Below are 17,500 nucleotides of genomic sequence, written 5' to 3' on the forward strand. Positions count from 1 at the left end.
AGTCTTTTGTGTACAACCGGGTTTATTGGTAGTATTACCAATGATGAAAAACGATTAGAGAAGAAATCATACAATAAGGAATAAAAGGCATAATTTAAACTACATTAATTTTGTGAACTGTAATAAATATTTTTAGGCTGTTACGATCTTTTTTTATTCAGACATCACTTTGAGTTTGTTTTGCATAGTTTTCTAAGCTGATTATGGGTTGTTAGTTTGAGGCCCATGAGAAAGTAGATGTATAAACTGGAGATATTAGGAGTTTTTCTGAGGTAAAATCTGCTGTCATTAAGCTGCAGTGTATACCAAGTGTAATACTTTGATCAACAATAGACAAAACATTGATTTGCACATATAATAAAATGTAATAATTACATGATACATTTAAAAAGCTTGTGTCTTTACTTCAATATGATGGAAAGACCTAACAAAACACTCACAGAAATTTTGGGACACAAACCCTTCACAATTTGCTTCATACAACATCTATTTTAAATAATCTGTTTAAAAACTATTGTACAGAAGAAATACAAAATCATTTGAGTTGCTTTATAAATATTGGACTAAAGCCCTATAATTTATTAATAAAACTGGATAGATAGCATTTAGCTGTTTCCTTTTTTGAGCTGTCATTGAACTGTACTGTTAATCTTTTTGGAGGGAGCTATAATACTCAGTGAGGACCTCCCATGCCTTTGGTGCCATGAAACCATCTGGAGGATTCTCTCCACAGCGAGCCAGTTTCCTCATTTTGGTTCCAGAGATGAACTCAAAGTCACTGTGCCTGAAAAAGGTCAACATCAAATAGTTTTAGTAATCTTTTCCGGAAGATGTGATCTCTCCTTTTTCAATTTTGCAACACACATTTCTGACATTTTCAAAATTCAAATCTTCTGACTGAAGAAAAAGATGCTAACCTGTCTTTGTCATAGAAGTCCATCGCTTTCTTCACTTTATTGTAAGCAGCAACTCTGAATGGAATGACTTCAACAGAAGTCAGGCCCGGTGCCATAGACAGCACTTTGCCACCATGTGTGGGATCATACAAGTCCTGTTTAGTCTCTGGATGGGGCATGCCTGCTGGGTCACGGCCCACAATGTAAAAGTTGGATCCAGCGATCATTCTGGCCCTGCAGTGCCATTGTACCTGTAGAAATACACATTGACGTACTTCAATAGTTATCAGCTAATATTTAATCAGAGAATGTTAGACACATTTGAACGGCTGTCCAGTAAATCCCGTCTCAACATTGTTACGATCTCACCTCTGTGGGACCAGCATACATCATGGGTGAGGGGAAGATAGCGATGATGGTGTTGGCAGGATCCAGGACACCATCCTCAAGAACAGCAGCATGCTGCTTCATGCGCCAGTCCAAAGGTACGTCATCCTCTTTGGTCCAGCCACCCAGCGGGTGTAACAGCAGTACAGGCTTCTTGTAGCCACGCTCCAGCAGCCTCCTCCTGGTGTCCTGCATCAGGAGTGCGTGGCCGTTGTGCACTGGGTTGCGCAGCTGGAAGGCAAAGATTGCATCTGCAAGAAAGGGAGATGTTGATCACCACAATTCAAAATTTGTGAGATACATGAGGGTTCTGAGAACAGCTGGAACCGCCTGAAACTCCTTTTCTGCAATATGGAAATTATAAAGTCTGTAATGTATTTACACTGTACAACCAGTAATTCCTGCCTAGCTGATATAGGGTTGCAGCCTTTTGTCTATAGCACAGCATGTGAAAAACCATTGTTGAGCGACTGAATTTCCAGATTTATTGTTTATGCTTCTCTGCTATCTTTGTCTGGTAGCTTTTTATCATCCACAGAACTATAACAGAATAATAACCAGCTATTTTCTAGCGAAAGAACAAATAATTCTATTTATAGATGAATACCTTGTTGCTATTAAGAATGCTGGGTATGAACGGCAGGTAACGCTCATGTAACCTCTGCCATTCAAACACATGCTTTGTCCATGCTTTGTTGGTTTTACATAAATGGAGAACAAAACCTGTTGGCATAGTGAAAAAATTCTGGCAAGATTCCCAGTCCCCAATACTTTTAGCCATCCTAACATGACAGTTTTAAAGCTTGTGAAGCTTGATTCTTTATGTCAACTGTTTCAAACAGACCAGCAGTCAGCAATCTTGGGCAAACAAGAGCCTTGACCACAGAAACAATATGGTTTACAATAAAGTGGTCAAGCTTTCTACTTTATTGTATATTTGCATTAATATCTAACTATTCCTAAGGTTACCAGCTACAACTACACATCTCTGAACCTGTAGTACAAAGAGTTCAGAGTTTTGAGCTGTACTTTTGTCCTCAAGGATCATTTTGTAAATGGTGATCAACACACATTACAATTACTGTAGCATCATTAATTTAACAAAAATTTTCACTGGACTTTCTTTGAATTCTGCATCAGTCTTTAGTAATTGCAACAACAATGCTACTTAATCCTTGCGTCAATTATTAATGGCTATTTAAAAACAATATCAACCTACAGTTGCACTTAATGTTTATACCTGCTCCCATTTCTTTAAACTTTTGTTTGAGCTCCTTCGGTGTAAGACGGTATTGGTCTAGACCATCGTTCCATTTGATTCGCTCCAACACCTCCAAGTCTCCACCAGCCAACAATTCGCCACTTTCCATAACCATCTAAGAACGAAGCCAGGTTGTAAACCGTGCAGTAAAAGATCTGCTACAAAACCACCAATAAAATATGGCAAGGCATAATTACGGTATGAGAATTATGGTATGAGTGTTTATGATTGTTGTTAGACCTTGATGTAAGGGTGCTGGATGCATGTGGTGCCCCACTGTCTTGCGCAACGTTCCTCCTTACGGTGCTCATAAAACTCAGGGTTCCTCATTATGGCCACTCTACGGCCCTTATATACCAAGGCAAACGCAGAACAACCGTCCAACCTGTCTTTGTCTTCCTTGGACACTGGTAGGACAATTGGTACAGAAAGGTTGATCATGCCATCTAGAAGTGAACAAAAAAAAGGGACAAAAGTATTAGTCTTGACAAGTAGTATTCTAATACTTTTATTGAAACTAAAAAAGAAAAAAAAAGATAATCACTGCTTGTGCAATACAGTTACAGACAAAGATTTTCTGTTACAGAATCTGGTATTGGTGTAAAAAGAGAGGGTTTTTTTTTAGTTGTTGTTCAGCATCTTTACCATCAAGTAGACTGTCAAAGTGGAGAACCTGCAGAAACTCCCTTTCCCTCATAAATCCTGTCAGAGGAGTAGCCCATCCTTCAGCCAACACTTGAACCCACTGAAGATCCAACTAAAGCAATAGAAACCACAATTCAGATGACTATTTCTGCTTAAAATGCATAGCATATATATGACTAGGAATAAACTGTTTCAGCTCATAATATGATGACAGTTTGAACGTCATGTTAGTGTGGCAGAGTAAATATCGTGCATAGGTTACTGCTGCATTACCTTGGTGATGTTTATGGTCGGAAGGGTGTTGGCATCACTCAGTGCCAAATCCATCTTGTTTTCAGGGACAAACAGCTCATTGACCTCCTCATTCAGACCACTTGGCACAATTCCCTGCAAGCAAAGAAGACATTTGCATCTCCATAATCCTAATACTGGCCTGAAAAAAAAACCTAAATCGACCAACACAGAGACTCCTTAATACCACTGTGGGGCCCAAAACTCAGAGCACTAGTAAAAATGCATCTGCTTGGTAGTCTATTTCAGGTTTTATTGCAAATGGTATCAGCAGCAATCACTTAATTGTATTAAATATTTTTTAAGAATTTTAGTATTTTATATTTCCTCCTTTTGATTTAATGATACCGTGCACTCAAGCTGATGCAGATGCCACAAGTTCAAATCCATCTGCTTGCCATAGGAACCCGTGATTAAATGGAAGGAATAAGACTAGAGAAAATATTTTTACATAGGATTTAACGTGGTCAATATCACAAATTTGCTTATATTTAAATAGTGACTTACAAATAAAAAAAAATTATATATATATATATATATATATATATATATATATATATATATATATATATATATATATATATACACACACACACACACTCACACACACACACACACACACACAGTGTGGTCCAAAACTGAGACCATATTGATTTCTATTTTTCAATTTTAAACAAAGAAATCAATATGGTCTCAGTTTTGGACCACACTGTATATTTTCTGAACACTTCACAAAGTGTTCTCAAAGTGAGAATACTATTTGAATAGTTATATTATGTTCATGAAATTAATCTGCACTGAGGGACTAGTATGGATTTTTTTTTTCTGGAGATTGTAGAGTTTCCAGCAGAACTTCCTTACCTGGTCTTTAAGGAGATCTACCACTTGCTGAATGCTCTCATTCACTGTGAGCTCTCCTGTTTTCAGTACAAGCTCTGGGGCATCTGGCTTCTCATACTCAGAATCAATCCCTGTGAAGCCTAAGAAGTAATAGGGCCAGTGTAAGAGTTAAACACATCTTACCACATATTTACATAGTTTCCAAACCATCCAAGAACATGCAACAAAGCCTGGTTAGTGTGTACCTTTAATCTCTCCAGCACGGGCCTTTTTATAAAGCCCTTTGACATCCCTGCTCTCGCACAGTTCCAGTGGTGCATTCACAAACACCTCAAAGAACTTTAGATTTGAAACCTCGTGGACTTTTCTTGCTTCATTTCGGTCCTTTGGGCATCATTGTAAAAAGACATAGAGTTTTCTGTACAATTTTGCCAGACATTTACTGAGCTGCATACGCACTGCATACTTTTATATTTAGGAGCAACATACCTTTGCAAAAGGAGAGATGAAACTAGTGATGCAAACCAAGCCAGCATCAGCAAACAGCTTGGCCACCTCTGCAATACGGCGGATGTTTTCTTCTCTGTCTGCTGTGGTGAAACCCAGATTTTTGTTCAGACCATGCCGAATATTGTCACCGTCAAGTGAATAACATGGAATGCCATGGGAAACTAGATACTCCTCCAGAGCAAAACCGACAGTCGTCTTCCCTGCACCAGACAGCCCTAGTTGAAGAAAATAAACTCACTGAGAGTGAGGTTTTAACAGACATTATATTGAATGATTATCTCAATACGGATACTGGATTAAAGCATAACTCAGGTTGAACGTTAAAGGGATTTATTCTTAATGATTATAAGCAAATCAAACCTGTCAGCCATACAGTGCAACCTCGAAATCCACCTCTGCTTCCCACGACTTGGCCTCGTTTGCTCCTACTTACATGGTGTGCCTGGTAAACAACATTGGTTGCCCTTTGGAGAGCCTAAAAAAGCCCAGAAAAATTGCACAGTCATCAAATGCTATGAGATAAACAGTATCCAATTATACTGGTCGGTAAAGATAAAAAAGATTAAACCATCTTGGATTGATCTGTAACTTACTCTCCAAGCCAAATTTTTTACTAACTTCATGAGGTTAAAGGTATTTGGCACTTCTTGAACAAAGCACAAGACTTTGTCATATGAACTTAGCTCCACAAATGCTATACTTTTATAAAGCCATAAGTAACTGCTAAATACACAAGGCAGCAGCCACCCTCCTGAAGTCTGAATGATCTAAAAGCTGGCTGCTTTGTTTCACCAGCATCTCCACAATGTTCATCTATTTAGTGTTGGAATGTTAAAACGTGTGTGAGTGGGAGGAGGGAAAGAGAGATAGAAAGAGTGCGAGAGAGAGAAAGAAATAAGGAAAAGAGAGAGAGAGAGAGAGAGAGAGAGAGAGAGAGAGAGAGAGAGGTGGAAGACTAAGCGGGAGGGTGGACTGAGGGAAACAAACAACACTATTCATGCAGGCTGGTGGAGGAGAGGTGGCCAGGCTGGAACACAGCCACACTTCTCTCAGCCGTTCACCCTCCCAAGCAGGTCCAATGTACTTCAGGGCCTCCCTGACTCCCAAAAACAGTGAGCTACTTTTTAAGTCACAGTAAAACTCGTCTATTCACAAAGAACCCTGACTGTAACTGAATCAATGTAAGCAGACTTGAGTTGGTTTGGCAGATTATCAGCAGTGGAACGGAATGTCTAACAGATCCAATCTATGACAGGCTTTATATCTATATATTTCTATATATTATCTATTATATCTCCCACTCTCTCTGAAAAATGAAAAGGAAAAAATCTATATAATTATATAGCATATATACACACACACACACACACACATATACACATATATATATATATATATATATATATATATATATATATATATATATATATATATATATATATATATATATATGAGGCAGCTGATCAGTGATTTTTTTTTTTTTTTTTTTTTAATTCCCCCTCCAAAAAATGAATGACTTCACGTATTTATGGATAAAAAGAACTTTCTGTAAATGATGCAGGAGAGGAAATGTCAGTCTGTCAGATTTTACACGGCGCAATAACTCCCAAAAATGTAAAATGTAAAAAATGTTTTAAAAAAAAATTAAATAAACAAGCGCACAACACTGACAGCAAAAACTCACAACTTCACTGTAGTACAACTACATCCTTAAAAAAAAAAAAGACATTTAATCTCTCCTGTGTCCAAATCAGCCTGAGAAAAGTGTCCAGAAACTGACCGGAAACGCAACAGATGACCAGATTTACTCAGCAAGAAACTTTTCCTGGACACTGTTCTCTTCACTCCACACATCATTTACTCACGTGTGTTGATTTAAGTAAGATTTACAGCATGAACAAACAGAAACACAGGTTTAACCATCCGTCACACTGCACTCACCGGTTTAAGCCTTTTGGTCTCAGACATGATGGCAACTACTTGGTGGTTGGGTTTCAGTGTGTAGAGTAAAAGCAGTGAAGATCGGAGGACGGGTTAAATAGCAGTGAGCGGAGGAGAGGAAAAGCGCTTGGACACGTAGCACATCCAACTTTCTTCCGGAAATTCCTTCTCCTGCGTATCACCACTCAGATCAGCCACGAGGAGGGCGTGGTCCAGGCCCGTATTTGCATAATGCTCTCGTTTGAGCCGTGTGATTGGATGTTATTCGAAACGGGGCGTGGTAGGAGCGTGGTATATGACTGGACTAAATACTGAGTATTTTGCCCTTGGAAGAGTTCATAAAAGATGGTAGAATGAAAATTAATCTTGTATCCTAAATATTTCGGAAAATAATTAAAATAATGTCTGTTGAACCGTGTTTGCCAAAGAGCCAAAGCCATAGTGTTTTAGATCAGACTTAACACCTACATGGTGAACTGGGGTGTTAATAATAAAAGTTATTATATACAGATCTCACTCCTGTCATTATGATGCTTAAAATTCCGGCACCAACAAAAAAGACATTTGTGCATCGCTGTATCCTAATGTCTCAACTGCAGAACAAATCATCTAATATATATATATATATATATATATAAATAAATCGTAAATCCTGCCTATGTGAAGGTCTGCCCTAGGTTGGTAAACTGTAATCTTGACAGATCATAGTTCAACACAGTTAAACATTCTGCTTGTTCATACACACGCAAGTACAAATTACTGGATACATTCCAAGTAGGTGTGTTATGGGAGTCGTCCAACTGCACTGCATGGTCATCACTGATGGGATCTGAGCTGCTGGGGATTCACAGCATGCACACATATATATACAGCGGGTAAAATATGTATTGAACACATCATTTTTCTCAGTAAATTTATTTCGAAAGGTGCTATTGACATGAAATTTTCACCAGATGTTGGTAACAACCCATTCAATCCACACATGCAAAGAAATCAAACCATAGTTGTCCGTAAATTAAGTTATGTTTAATAATGTTAAATGACACATGGAAAAAGTATTGAACACGCTTACTGAAACATTAAATACTTTGTATTGGTAATGCCTTTGTTGGTAATGACAGTTTCAAGACGCCTCCTATATGGAGAAACGAGTTCCATGCATTGCTGAGGTGTGATTCACAGTCTTCAAATCTTGAAGGTTCCGTGGGCATCTATGAACTCTGATCTGTAGTTCTTTTCATAGATTTTCAATTGGATTCAAGTCAGGTGATTGGCTGGGCCATTCTCTTTATTTTCTTTCTCTGAAACCAATTGAGAGTTTCCTTGGCTGTGTGTTGAGGATCATCATCCTGGTAGATGGCAGCAGATTTTTAGCAAGAATGTCTCTGTACATTTTCCCATTCATCATTCCTTCAATTATATGAAGTTTGCCAGTACCATATGCTGAAAAACAGCCCCACACCATGATGTTCCCACCTCCAAAATTTACTGTTGGTATGGTGTTTTTGGGGTGATGTGCAGTTCCATTTTTCCTCCAAACATGGTGTGTATTATGGCATCCAAGGAGTTCAATTTTGGTCTCATCTGACCAGACTATATTCTCCCAGTATTACACAGGCTTGTCCAAATGTTGTGCAGCAAACTTTAAATGAGCTTCAACGTGTCTTTTCTTCAGCAGTGGAGTCTTCCGTGGTGAGCGTGCATACAGGCCATGGCGGTTGAGTGCATTACTTATTGTTTTCTTTGAAACAGTTGTACCTGCTGAATCCAGGTCTTTCTGAAGCTGTCCACAAGTGATCCTAGGCTCTTGGACAACACTTCTGATAATTCTTTTCACTCTGTCAGAAATCTTGCAAGGAGCACCTGGTCATGGCCTGTTTATGGTGAAATGATGTTCTTCCCCCTTACAGATTATGGCCCCAACACTGAGCACTGGAACATTCAGAAGTTTTGAAATCCTTCTGTAACCAATGCCATCAGAATGTTTCGCAACAATAAGGTTGCGAAGGTCTTGAGAGAGTTCTTTGCTTTTACCCATCATGAGATGTTTCTTGTGTGATACCTTGGTAACAAGACCTTTTTTATAGGTCATCAATTTGGACAGAACCAGCTGATAATAATTTGCATTGACAAGGGGCAGGATTGCTTTCTAATTACTGATTGTCTTGGCTTTCCATGCCTTTCTGCACCTCCCTTTCTTCATGTGTTCAATACTTTTTCCCTGTGTCATTTAACATTATTAAACATAACTTAATTTACGGACATCTATGGTTTAATTTCTCTGCGTGTGTGGATTGAATGGGTTGCTACCAACATCTGGTGAAAATTTCATGTCAATAGCGACTTTAGGAATAAATTTACTGAGAAAAATGGTGACGTGTTCAATACTTATTTTACCCGCTGTATATATATATACACTGTATATATAGTATTTTTTAAAATTTGCTTTCAGGCATTAGGTCATTCACTTACTTTCATTACTCCTTTATCTTCTCTAGGGTCTGGGAGGCTGGGAGGAGGGATCTGGGAACAATTGATGGGATGCAGGGCACCCTATACACTCTCTCTCTCATATACACACACACACACACACACACACACACTCTCTCTCTCTCTCTCTCTCTCTCACACACACACACACACACACACACACTATGTATAACTCACTGATTCTGTGTTTCTGTACTATATGTATAATCATGATACTATCAGCATTTCAAGAAATCTGAATGTTTTCATACACACACACACACACACGCACATAACACTCATACATCACAAAATGATAAGCATATATAGGGGTTATTTATCAGACCAAATTATTTTTTAATTCCTTAATTGAAAAAAAAAAAAAAAAAAAACAACCTCATTTCCTGGATTATTGCATTTTAAGATATCCAAAACCGATTATTAGGAGAATGTTGACACAGCTATCATCACTGTATGCATTAATACAGAGACAACAAAGCAGCCTCCTTTACAAGTGCACTTAAATAAAAATATGCTTTATATATATATATATATATAAAAATGTAGAAATATATTTGGTACCTTACAGTCTCAGAGTTCTTAATCAGTTTTGGCTTCTGATAATAAACATTTTCAATTAAAGAAAGAAAAAAGCCTTATACATAAATACATAAACCTTATTTTTGGTCACCAGTAAAATCACACATTTGGTTAGCATTCTCACCCGTAGTTCAACCAATAAAAGAAGACTCTAATGTTCAGCCCAACCCTGCTTATCTACATCACAGCTCAGTGTTCTTGACTTTATCTTTAGGTAATTCACATTCTTTCTCAAAATCACAGCCACCCAGGAGGTCAGAATAGTGGTTCCTGACTGTGGCATACAGTGGTGAAGGGTCACTTATGTTAGGAAAAGTCATTGGTTTCTCATTGAGGAAAAACTGGAGCCTGAGTCCATCTGTGCATTCATACAGGACAAAGAGCAGGTTTGCACTGTAAGGCACTATTCGACTGCTGCGGAACTTGCGGCTGTGCTGCATTGGGAAGTTCTTGGCAGTTAGCGGAGTCTCGTCTCTAAAGAAACCCATCAGAGACAGCAGAGGCAGCAGAGTCTCACCATGGCCCACCTGGATGGTAACTGCCTTAGTGACCACTCCAAACCTGAGTAATGGTAATAAAAAAAAAGAAATCCAGTCTACATTCAAAACTGAAGAGTCAAGAGTTTTAGATCTTGTTTTTAGATTTGAAGAAATCACGAAGAAGCATTTCAAGAATGTTACGGATGATCGGAACAGACAATACATACAATTCACTTTAACTGATACTGTTTTAAAAATAAGTACAGTATAAATATAGACAAAATATGTGTCAGAGTCACATATCACAAATGAACAGCAAATAAGTAAATAATAGCAATTAAGTCAGAGGTAATAATCTGATCTTCTTTAGCATGCTCTCAAACTGGTCTGACCAGCTGAATACAACAATGCTGTATTGGAATTAACTTGTAGGATTCCTCATTTAATTATATGTAATTAAAAAAATTATTTAATCCTACCTCGTCGAAACGGATTACCTGTAGTCATAGGACGCTTGATCAAGTCTCCTGAAGAGGTCATGAAACAGGACACAGCTTGATTTACGGTTGATTTCATGGCCGTATCCCCTTTTCCAGTACTGTTTCAGGTCATTTTTGTATTCGAGGACCTGAAAAACAAACAGAGAACAAGCTGCTCATCCCAGTGGCGTAGCCGTTAATTCATTTTATTTAGAAAATATGCTTAAGGACATAAACTGTACAGTTTTAAGTGTGATGAACTCATCCAATTTAAGTGGATATCAGACAGTAGTAGAAGCTCAATTTTACAGTCAACTCATTTCAAAATAAAATACCTTTTTAAAAAATATAAAAAATAAAATAAAATGACAGATCCACTTGCAGTTAAATGATCATGCTTGTAATGCAGTTTGTAATAAATATTACCCCATGAATCCAGTTCTACCAGAATAAATACATAATGCGCCTCTGGTGTATAATCTAATTACGCCCTGTTATATGCATTAGGCTAAGACTTTAAGCAGTTTGTAAACAACGATTGTCAATTTAATTCAGCGAAGAGAAAGTGATGAACGAAAAGTAAACAAGCGTGTGCACGCAGAAACTCCCTGAGACAACATAATGAATGTAGAAGAAACCCAACAGTCATGGGGGGAATTCACCAGAATTTCTTCCTTTTCAAATATATGCTGTTGAAAGTTCATTTTGTTAAAGGACGCTCAGTGACAGTTGGAACAATTTGGAACATTAGTATTGTTTTGAACAACACACACACAAGTGTGGCATCCATATTAAATACCACTCAATAATCAAGTCAATGACCAATGAACAACATGATTGTGAGGTAGTAGGAGTTTAAAATACTTGCCTGCGCATCCGATTCATCCAGCAGATTACACCATGGAGAATTCCTAGACTTGATCGCAAACTCATAGGAGCACAAGAAGAAAGCAGCTTCGACCAAATCTGTAGGGAAAAAGACAAAGAAGTAAAGTAGTTTTCCTCACAACACCACACAGTTACGGACTTCTCTTTTCTAAAGTGTAATTAAAAGACAGAATAATTATTACTAGAACTATTCTACTAATCTACTGACTGTTATATTAGTATAGTAAGAAGTTGAGGCAACACGACTAAATAAAATGTCATTTTAATCGACTGTATTAAGCAGCTAGTAACTGGATAATGTTAGATGTTATTGTTCAGACTCTAGTGTGTTAGTGTGTGATATTTAAATTATTTATTATTTAAAATATTTAAATTTAAATCTCTAGTTTTTAAGGAAGTATTTTTAGCTTTTTTTTTCTTTAATGGCAAATTGTGAAAAGATTAACTCACAATTAACCTGACAAAGGATCAGTTCTATTCTGATCCATGAACGTATACAAAACGGTGTGTGCCGCTGTATAAAAACTGGCTCATATATTGTGATAAATAACCCTCAGTTTTCTTTATCAGATTTTCTGAAGCAGGCTATTTAACTGCAAGCATGAACTTTCAACAAATGTTTTATTTTTGATACAATTGCATTTAAATATGACATTTTTTAAAGCACTACATTTTTCTAGTAATATTTAGTGAATTTTAAAAAAATACTAGAAACTTTTCACGGTCAGTCTGTTGTTAAATCCGGGGTGTTATTGTGTAAATTTACTTAAAGTTGTTTCCTGAACGAGTATTTATAAGCTAATCCTGAAGACGCTCTGTATGCAAGAGGTTTCTCCATCGTTTAAAAAGTTTACAGTATGGGAGGCTCCTCATCCTTCTGCTAAATGGGGAAAGTTTTTGGAAACAGGAGCGGATGAAAGAAAGTTGATTATTCGAATAAAAAACATACAAGATTTTTCTCAGTAAATTGTGGTTGTACAAAATTCATTAACTGTAAAAATAGCTCAAAAATCATTAACACATTTTCTTTGCAATCCCCTTGTTACATGCTTTACAGCCAACTAGCTACTGAATTCAGTCCTGGAATAAAGAACTGAGATACCAGATGGGTCCTGCATATTAAACGCTTAACACATAAGGATTTATACTGTGTAATTACAGTGGTATTTTAGAATTATTACTTGTCACGTTGTACACCATGATCCCAAGAGAAACTTGGATGTAGATGCTCTAGCAATACTAAATACTATACTATTTACTACTATGTAGACCTACATTTAAAGTAAATGATCAGTGATATCCTGGCTTCTAAAGAAAAGAGTTGCTTAAGAATAATAAGGATATTTTTTCTGTCCAGTCTTTTGTTTGCTTTTCACCAGCTGTCCCGTCATCCTATACCGTTCTCCTGTCAGTTGCTGTTAGATGAGTGGTGAAGCAGTGCTCACGATCTGAGAAGAGCATTAAAAACTATCTGAAACTTCCAGCACATTGTTGTTGGCCTCCTTTAGTTGTACAAACACTAAATCGTTAGAAACTCACAAGAAAAGAATATTATTGTACAATGTACAATGAATGACAGCGAGAACAAAATCAAGCTGAAAACCATGCAGATTATAGTGAGACTGTACAAAATCCTACCTGGTGTTATCCGAGTGTGAGGAATCTGTAAGCGACCGGCCATCCGCCTGCAGACTTCACCCATCTTCGAAGATGACTTGAAGAGATTGACCTCCTTCAAGGCGGTCTTGTTGTTCTCGATGCCTTCAACAAATCTTTTGCACTGATCGAAGAATCGCATGAGTGAATCATTCACATAGTGTCTGAACCCCACATCTACAAAAATAAAGGCGTGAGAGGGTTGAAAACATGAAGAGAAAATAAAAATAAATATGAAAGCTACTACAGTGTACCATTTAGACTTGGTAATGAATGTGCTGGCATGTAACCAAAAACCACAAGACTACAATATTATTATTAATCACTGCTACATACTCCCTACTGAAAAAAATCTGAAAGTCCATTGCAGGTTTCTGTTGGTTTTGTAAAGGCTTGTAACAGTTATTAATGAGATTTCATGTTCTTTATATGGGTTGTTCACAAGTTAAAGGGTCCTAATGGTTTAATAATTAATGTGTGATTATAAACCCGGGTGAATAATTTATTAGTACTCTAACTGACATGAAAAGAGTTGTGTAACAGAAAAGACGTGACTCAGAAATTTGTTTTGTAAACGACTTACTTTTTCAAGTTGTTTCCCATCCAGATCCTCAGTGTACCACATGAGTACATGTTGAACATACAGTATTTACACTGGTTGCCACTGTTTCTGTTTTTTGTCTTTTGTGTATTGTCTTTTTTGTATTGTCTTGTAATTTTTTATTTGCACTGTCTTTTGTCCCCCACTGTCTTGTCTGTCTTGTTCTGCACTGTTTGCACTTTATGTGGCTAAGACTTACTTACTAAGTCCTTAGCTCTGCATTTGTTTTATGTAGCATTATGGTCCTGGAGAAACGTTGTCTCATTTCACTGTGTACTGCAACAGCTATATATGGTTGAAATGACAATAAAAGCTACTTGACTTGACTTGAGCTGTTTATTTGTGAGGTCAATGAGCCACTGGTTGGTGTCAGACAACTCAGATATCACCTCGTCATGCAGGTGATGGGTCTTTCATGCTTATACAGAAGGGAACAAGCTGAATGTGTGAACTGTATCTGTGTCTGATTTTTTTTTTTAAACTTACTAGATTCAATACAATTCAATTCAAGTTTATTTGTATAGCGCTTTTTACAATAGACATTGTCTCAAAGCAGCTTTACAGAACATAAACATAGGCACATAAAAAGTATTAAAACCAGTCAAATTAGATGGAATGTAATAGACCCTGCCACACACCTCAGTCTCACTTCCTCTGTGAATAATCTCATCTGGATACGTTCGATTTCTACCTTTAGAACTGCTCCTGTAAAATACGACCTTTATTCTGTACATCCTTTCGACACACAGTACTGTTTAAAACAACCATATGAAGTCCAGCTACCTGGTGTCACCCTGTCTAGTCTGTTTAAAGGTTTCTGCCTCATGTTGTCTCATGGAGTTTTCCCTTGCTCCTGACTGCATTTGGATTTCGGTAAACCTGTATTGTGACCATGATTATCGTTGATTATTGGGGAAAAAAATGTCTATAAATCAAACTGAGCAGAATTGTTTTAACTGCCACCAGGATGTGGGACAATATATAGGTTGTGTTCGTAGTACATTTAAAAGTAAAGTATTTTTGTTTTTTAAATTAAATTAAGGTTATTGCTGGTGTTTTACCTTCTACACCCCAGTGTTTGTGGAGACCCTCTTGGAAAGCCTGGATGCTCTCCACACACCTGTGTTTGGAGCTGGTTATAAACTCCATGCTCTGGCTGTGGAGGTTTTCCTCTGAAACCAGTGTCGGAAACGACTTGCTCAACCTCACGGCCAAATGTCTCAGGTCATCTTTCCCTTTCTCTACTAGTCTTCCGTCCATATCCTCAGTGTACCACATGGGCCATTTATTTTTAATGTCACTGAGCCACTGCTCAGTTCCGGACGCATCAGTCATCACCACATCATACAGGCGGTGGATCTTTTTAATGTTTTTGGTTGTAGGGAAGCGAGTGCCGTGTCGGATCAATGCCAGTAAGTGCACAGCCTGGCAGTCAGCCACTGGAGGGCGCACTGCAGACTTGTTCACGTGTAAAATATCGTCTATTAATTGCGGGTTCACTTCCTCATATCGACCTTTGGTTCCGAAATAAGCAGCGATGGCTGGTATGCTCGAGTTTGTGAGCTTACAACAAGAAGCATGGAACATGATCACACGTATAAAAGCAATGACAAAATATCTGTTCCTGCACGCTGCAGATTTCATCTTTAAAATACCTGTTCGATATGAAGCCGACAGCGTCTTCTTGTTATTGTTATTTCCTACCCGTATACAGGAGAGCCCCGCCCTCCGCGTCTGATTGGGTGATAAATCGCGTTCAATAGGTGGACCTCTGTTGAGTATATAAAAACAACCAATCACAAGCAGAAGGTTGGATTTTCCTAGCAGAAATGCCTTCCGGGTCAGAATGCCATCGTCTTTATTTATTTATTTATTTATTTATTTTATCATTAAATATTATTTTTCTATAGTTGATGTAAAACAAGAAATAAATAAGTAAGTAATATCGTACATGTATGTGTAAATTATTAACTAATAGATTAGGTTGCAGTTATACATTCAATCATTTAAGCCTAACTGCATTACTAAAACATTGATACTAGTATTGCCACTAGATGGCAGTAATGACACTTTACTTTCTAAAATTTACAACTATTAAAGTACAAGTCAGAGCAAAAATTATTCACAATAAATTTTGGGTGAAAAAAGATATAAATAAATTATCAATCAATCAATCAATTAATCTTTAAAATAAAATAGCACAAGCAAAATAATTAAAAAATATAAGATAAATATTTTTATCCCATTAAGAAAGGGAAATAGATTTTTTTAAATAAACTTTATATTTGTTTTATGTTTATTTGTATATATGTTTACAAGTGTGTCGAATTGTCCAGTCATGTAATTTTTATAGATCAAACTTATTTGTTATTCTGACATACAGTAGTATCAGATAACTGTACAGATTTGTAAAACAAAAAGCATTCATGAACTGTGCATAACCCTGAGTGAAAATAATATAAAATATTTTCTACCAGCAGATATACACATATACACAAAGATTAATATCAGCATGTCTACAGATTAAGTTTTCTTTCTTTCTTTCTTTTTCTTTTATTTTTTTCAGTAATGATGTTTAACCTTGGATGGGAACATCACAAGGCCACCACACTCACACCAATTTAAAATGACTTTTGAATTTGCATTCAACTGTCAATGTAAATTACAGAGCATTTCCCATAGAGTCTCCTGATGTGTATTTACAAGCCAGTAATGTGGGGAAAATAGCATGCAAATACTAGTTAAATGTGCATGAGGGAACAACTGTTCCTTTCATTGTACATCACTTCAGACTGCACCTGAATGTAGACCTGAGTCCTGCATGTAATATATTCCAGTATTTTGCATTTTTGTTGCTAGAATGACCCAGAGAGTCTTATTCTGTATGTAAATCCAAACAAAAAACACTCCCAATGTGAGAGATAATGTAAGCATTATCAAAGTTAACTTTAAGCTAGACAAATAGGCCACCATTTATTATGTTTGAATATGAAGCAATAGTTTATTTGACAGCTGTGTGATTAACTGTGTTTTCAGTTTGCTTTCTTGTCTTTTTTTAGATTTTAGCAACATATCTCGAAACTTTTCACATAACAATGTATTGTTGTTTAAACCCATACCCTTTTATTAAATATATACAGTATGTCTCTCTCTCTCTCACTCTCTCTCTCTCTCTCTCTCTCTCTCTCTCTCTCTCTCTCTCTCTCTCTCTCTCTCTCTCTCTCTCTCTCTCTCTCTCTCTCTGTGTGTGTGTGTGTGTGTGTGTGTGTAAATCCATATATTTATGAAAAATACTATTTTGCTCAGCACAGTGCACAGTTTAGGCTCACTAAGATAACCACTTATCCCTGAGCATTTAATACTGGTATGTTGAAGGGATGAAAAAAAAACAAGACATCACACAGCAGCAGAGAGAAAGCATTTTATTTTTGTTTTTCTTTCCTCTGTGACTGAGAAAAAAGGGAAAATTCATAGCAACAGGCTCTTCCTGAGCTGCAGCGGATATGTTCTTTGTTCCTCATGCAGGATGTCATTCCCACCCAGGAGTCTCTGTTTTC

The 17,500-nt window shown here is 37.1% G+C and overlaps 2 protein-coding genes across 2 annotated transcripts; both read right to left on the minus strand.

Annotated features, from left to right (window-relative positions):
- Positions 1-2: 2 nt before the first annotated feature.
- papss2b (3'-phosphoadenosine 5'-phosphosulfate synthase 2b) lies at positions 3-6,929 on the minus strand. Its single transcript, XM_027137718.2, has 12 exons — positions 6,772-6,929; positions 5,191-5,305; positions 4,810-5,045; positions 4,566-4,704; positions 4,342-4,460; positions 3,463-3,576; positions 3,190-3,301; positions 2,785-2,990; positions 2,524-2,659; positions 1,266-1,534; positions 918-1,147; positions 3-784 (listed from the first exon to the last, which is right to left on the minus strand). The coding sequence occupies exons 1-12, from the start codon at positions 6,796-6,798 to the stop codon at positions 646-648; spliced, it is 1,842 nt and encodes a 613-aa protein (XP_026993519.1). The 5' UTR covers positions 6,799-6,929; the 3' UTR covers positions 3-645.
- Positions 6,930-9,793: 2,864 nt separating this feature from the next.
- Positions 9,794-15,809, minus strand: minpp1b (multiple inositol-polyphosphate phosphatase 1b; the record flags this gene model as incomplete). Its single annotated transcript, XM_047817474.1, has 5 exons — positions 9,794-10,401; positions 10,817-10,947; positions 11,667-11,764; positions 13,325-13,519; positions 15,005-15,809. Coding segments are annotated over 5 exons (1,608 nt in total), but the record flags the coding sequence as incomplete, so codon positions are not given.
- Positions 15,810-17,500: the final 1,691 nt, after the last annotated feature.

This window comes from Tachysurus fulvidraco, chromosome 8, assembly GCF_022655615.1.
Source record: "Tachysurus fulvidraco isolate hzauxx_2018 chromosome 8, HZAU_PFXX_2.0, whole genome shotgun sequence".
NCBI lineage: Eukaryota > Metazoa > Chordata > Actinopteri > Siluriformes > Bagridae > Tachysurus > Tachysurus fulvidraco.

Bases quoted from the DNA above. Each gene is read 5' to 3' on its own strand.
- papss2b (XM_027137718.2), bottom strand. From the start codon at position 6,798: ATGTCTGAGACCAAAAGGCTTAAACCG. The intron at 5,046-5,190 runs GTTTGATTTGCT...TTCTTCAACTAG, and splicing joins TTGCACTGTATGGCTGACAG to GGCTGTCTGGTGCAGGGAAG. The intron at 3,302-3,462 runs GTAATGCAGCAG...CTATTGCTTTAG, and splicing joins CGACCATAAACATCACCAAG to TTGGATCTTCAGTGGGTTCA.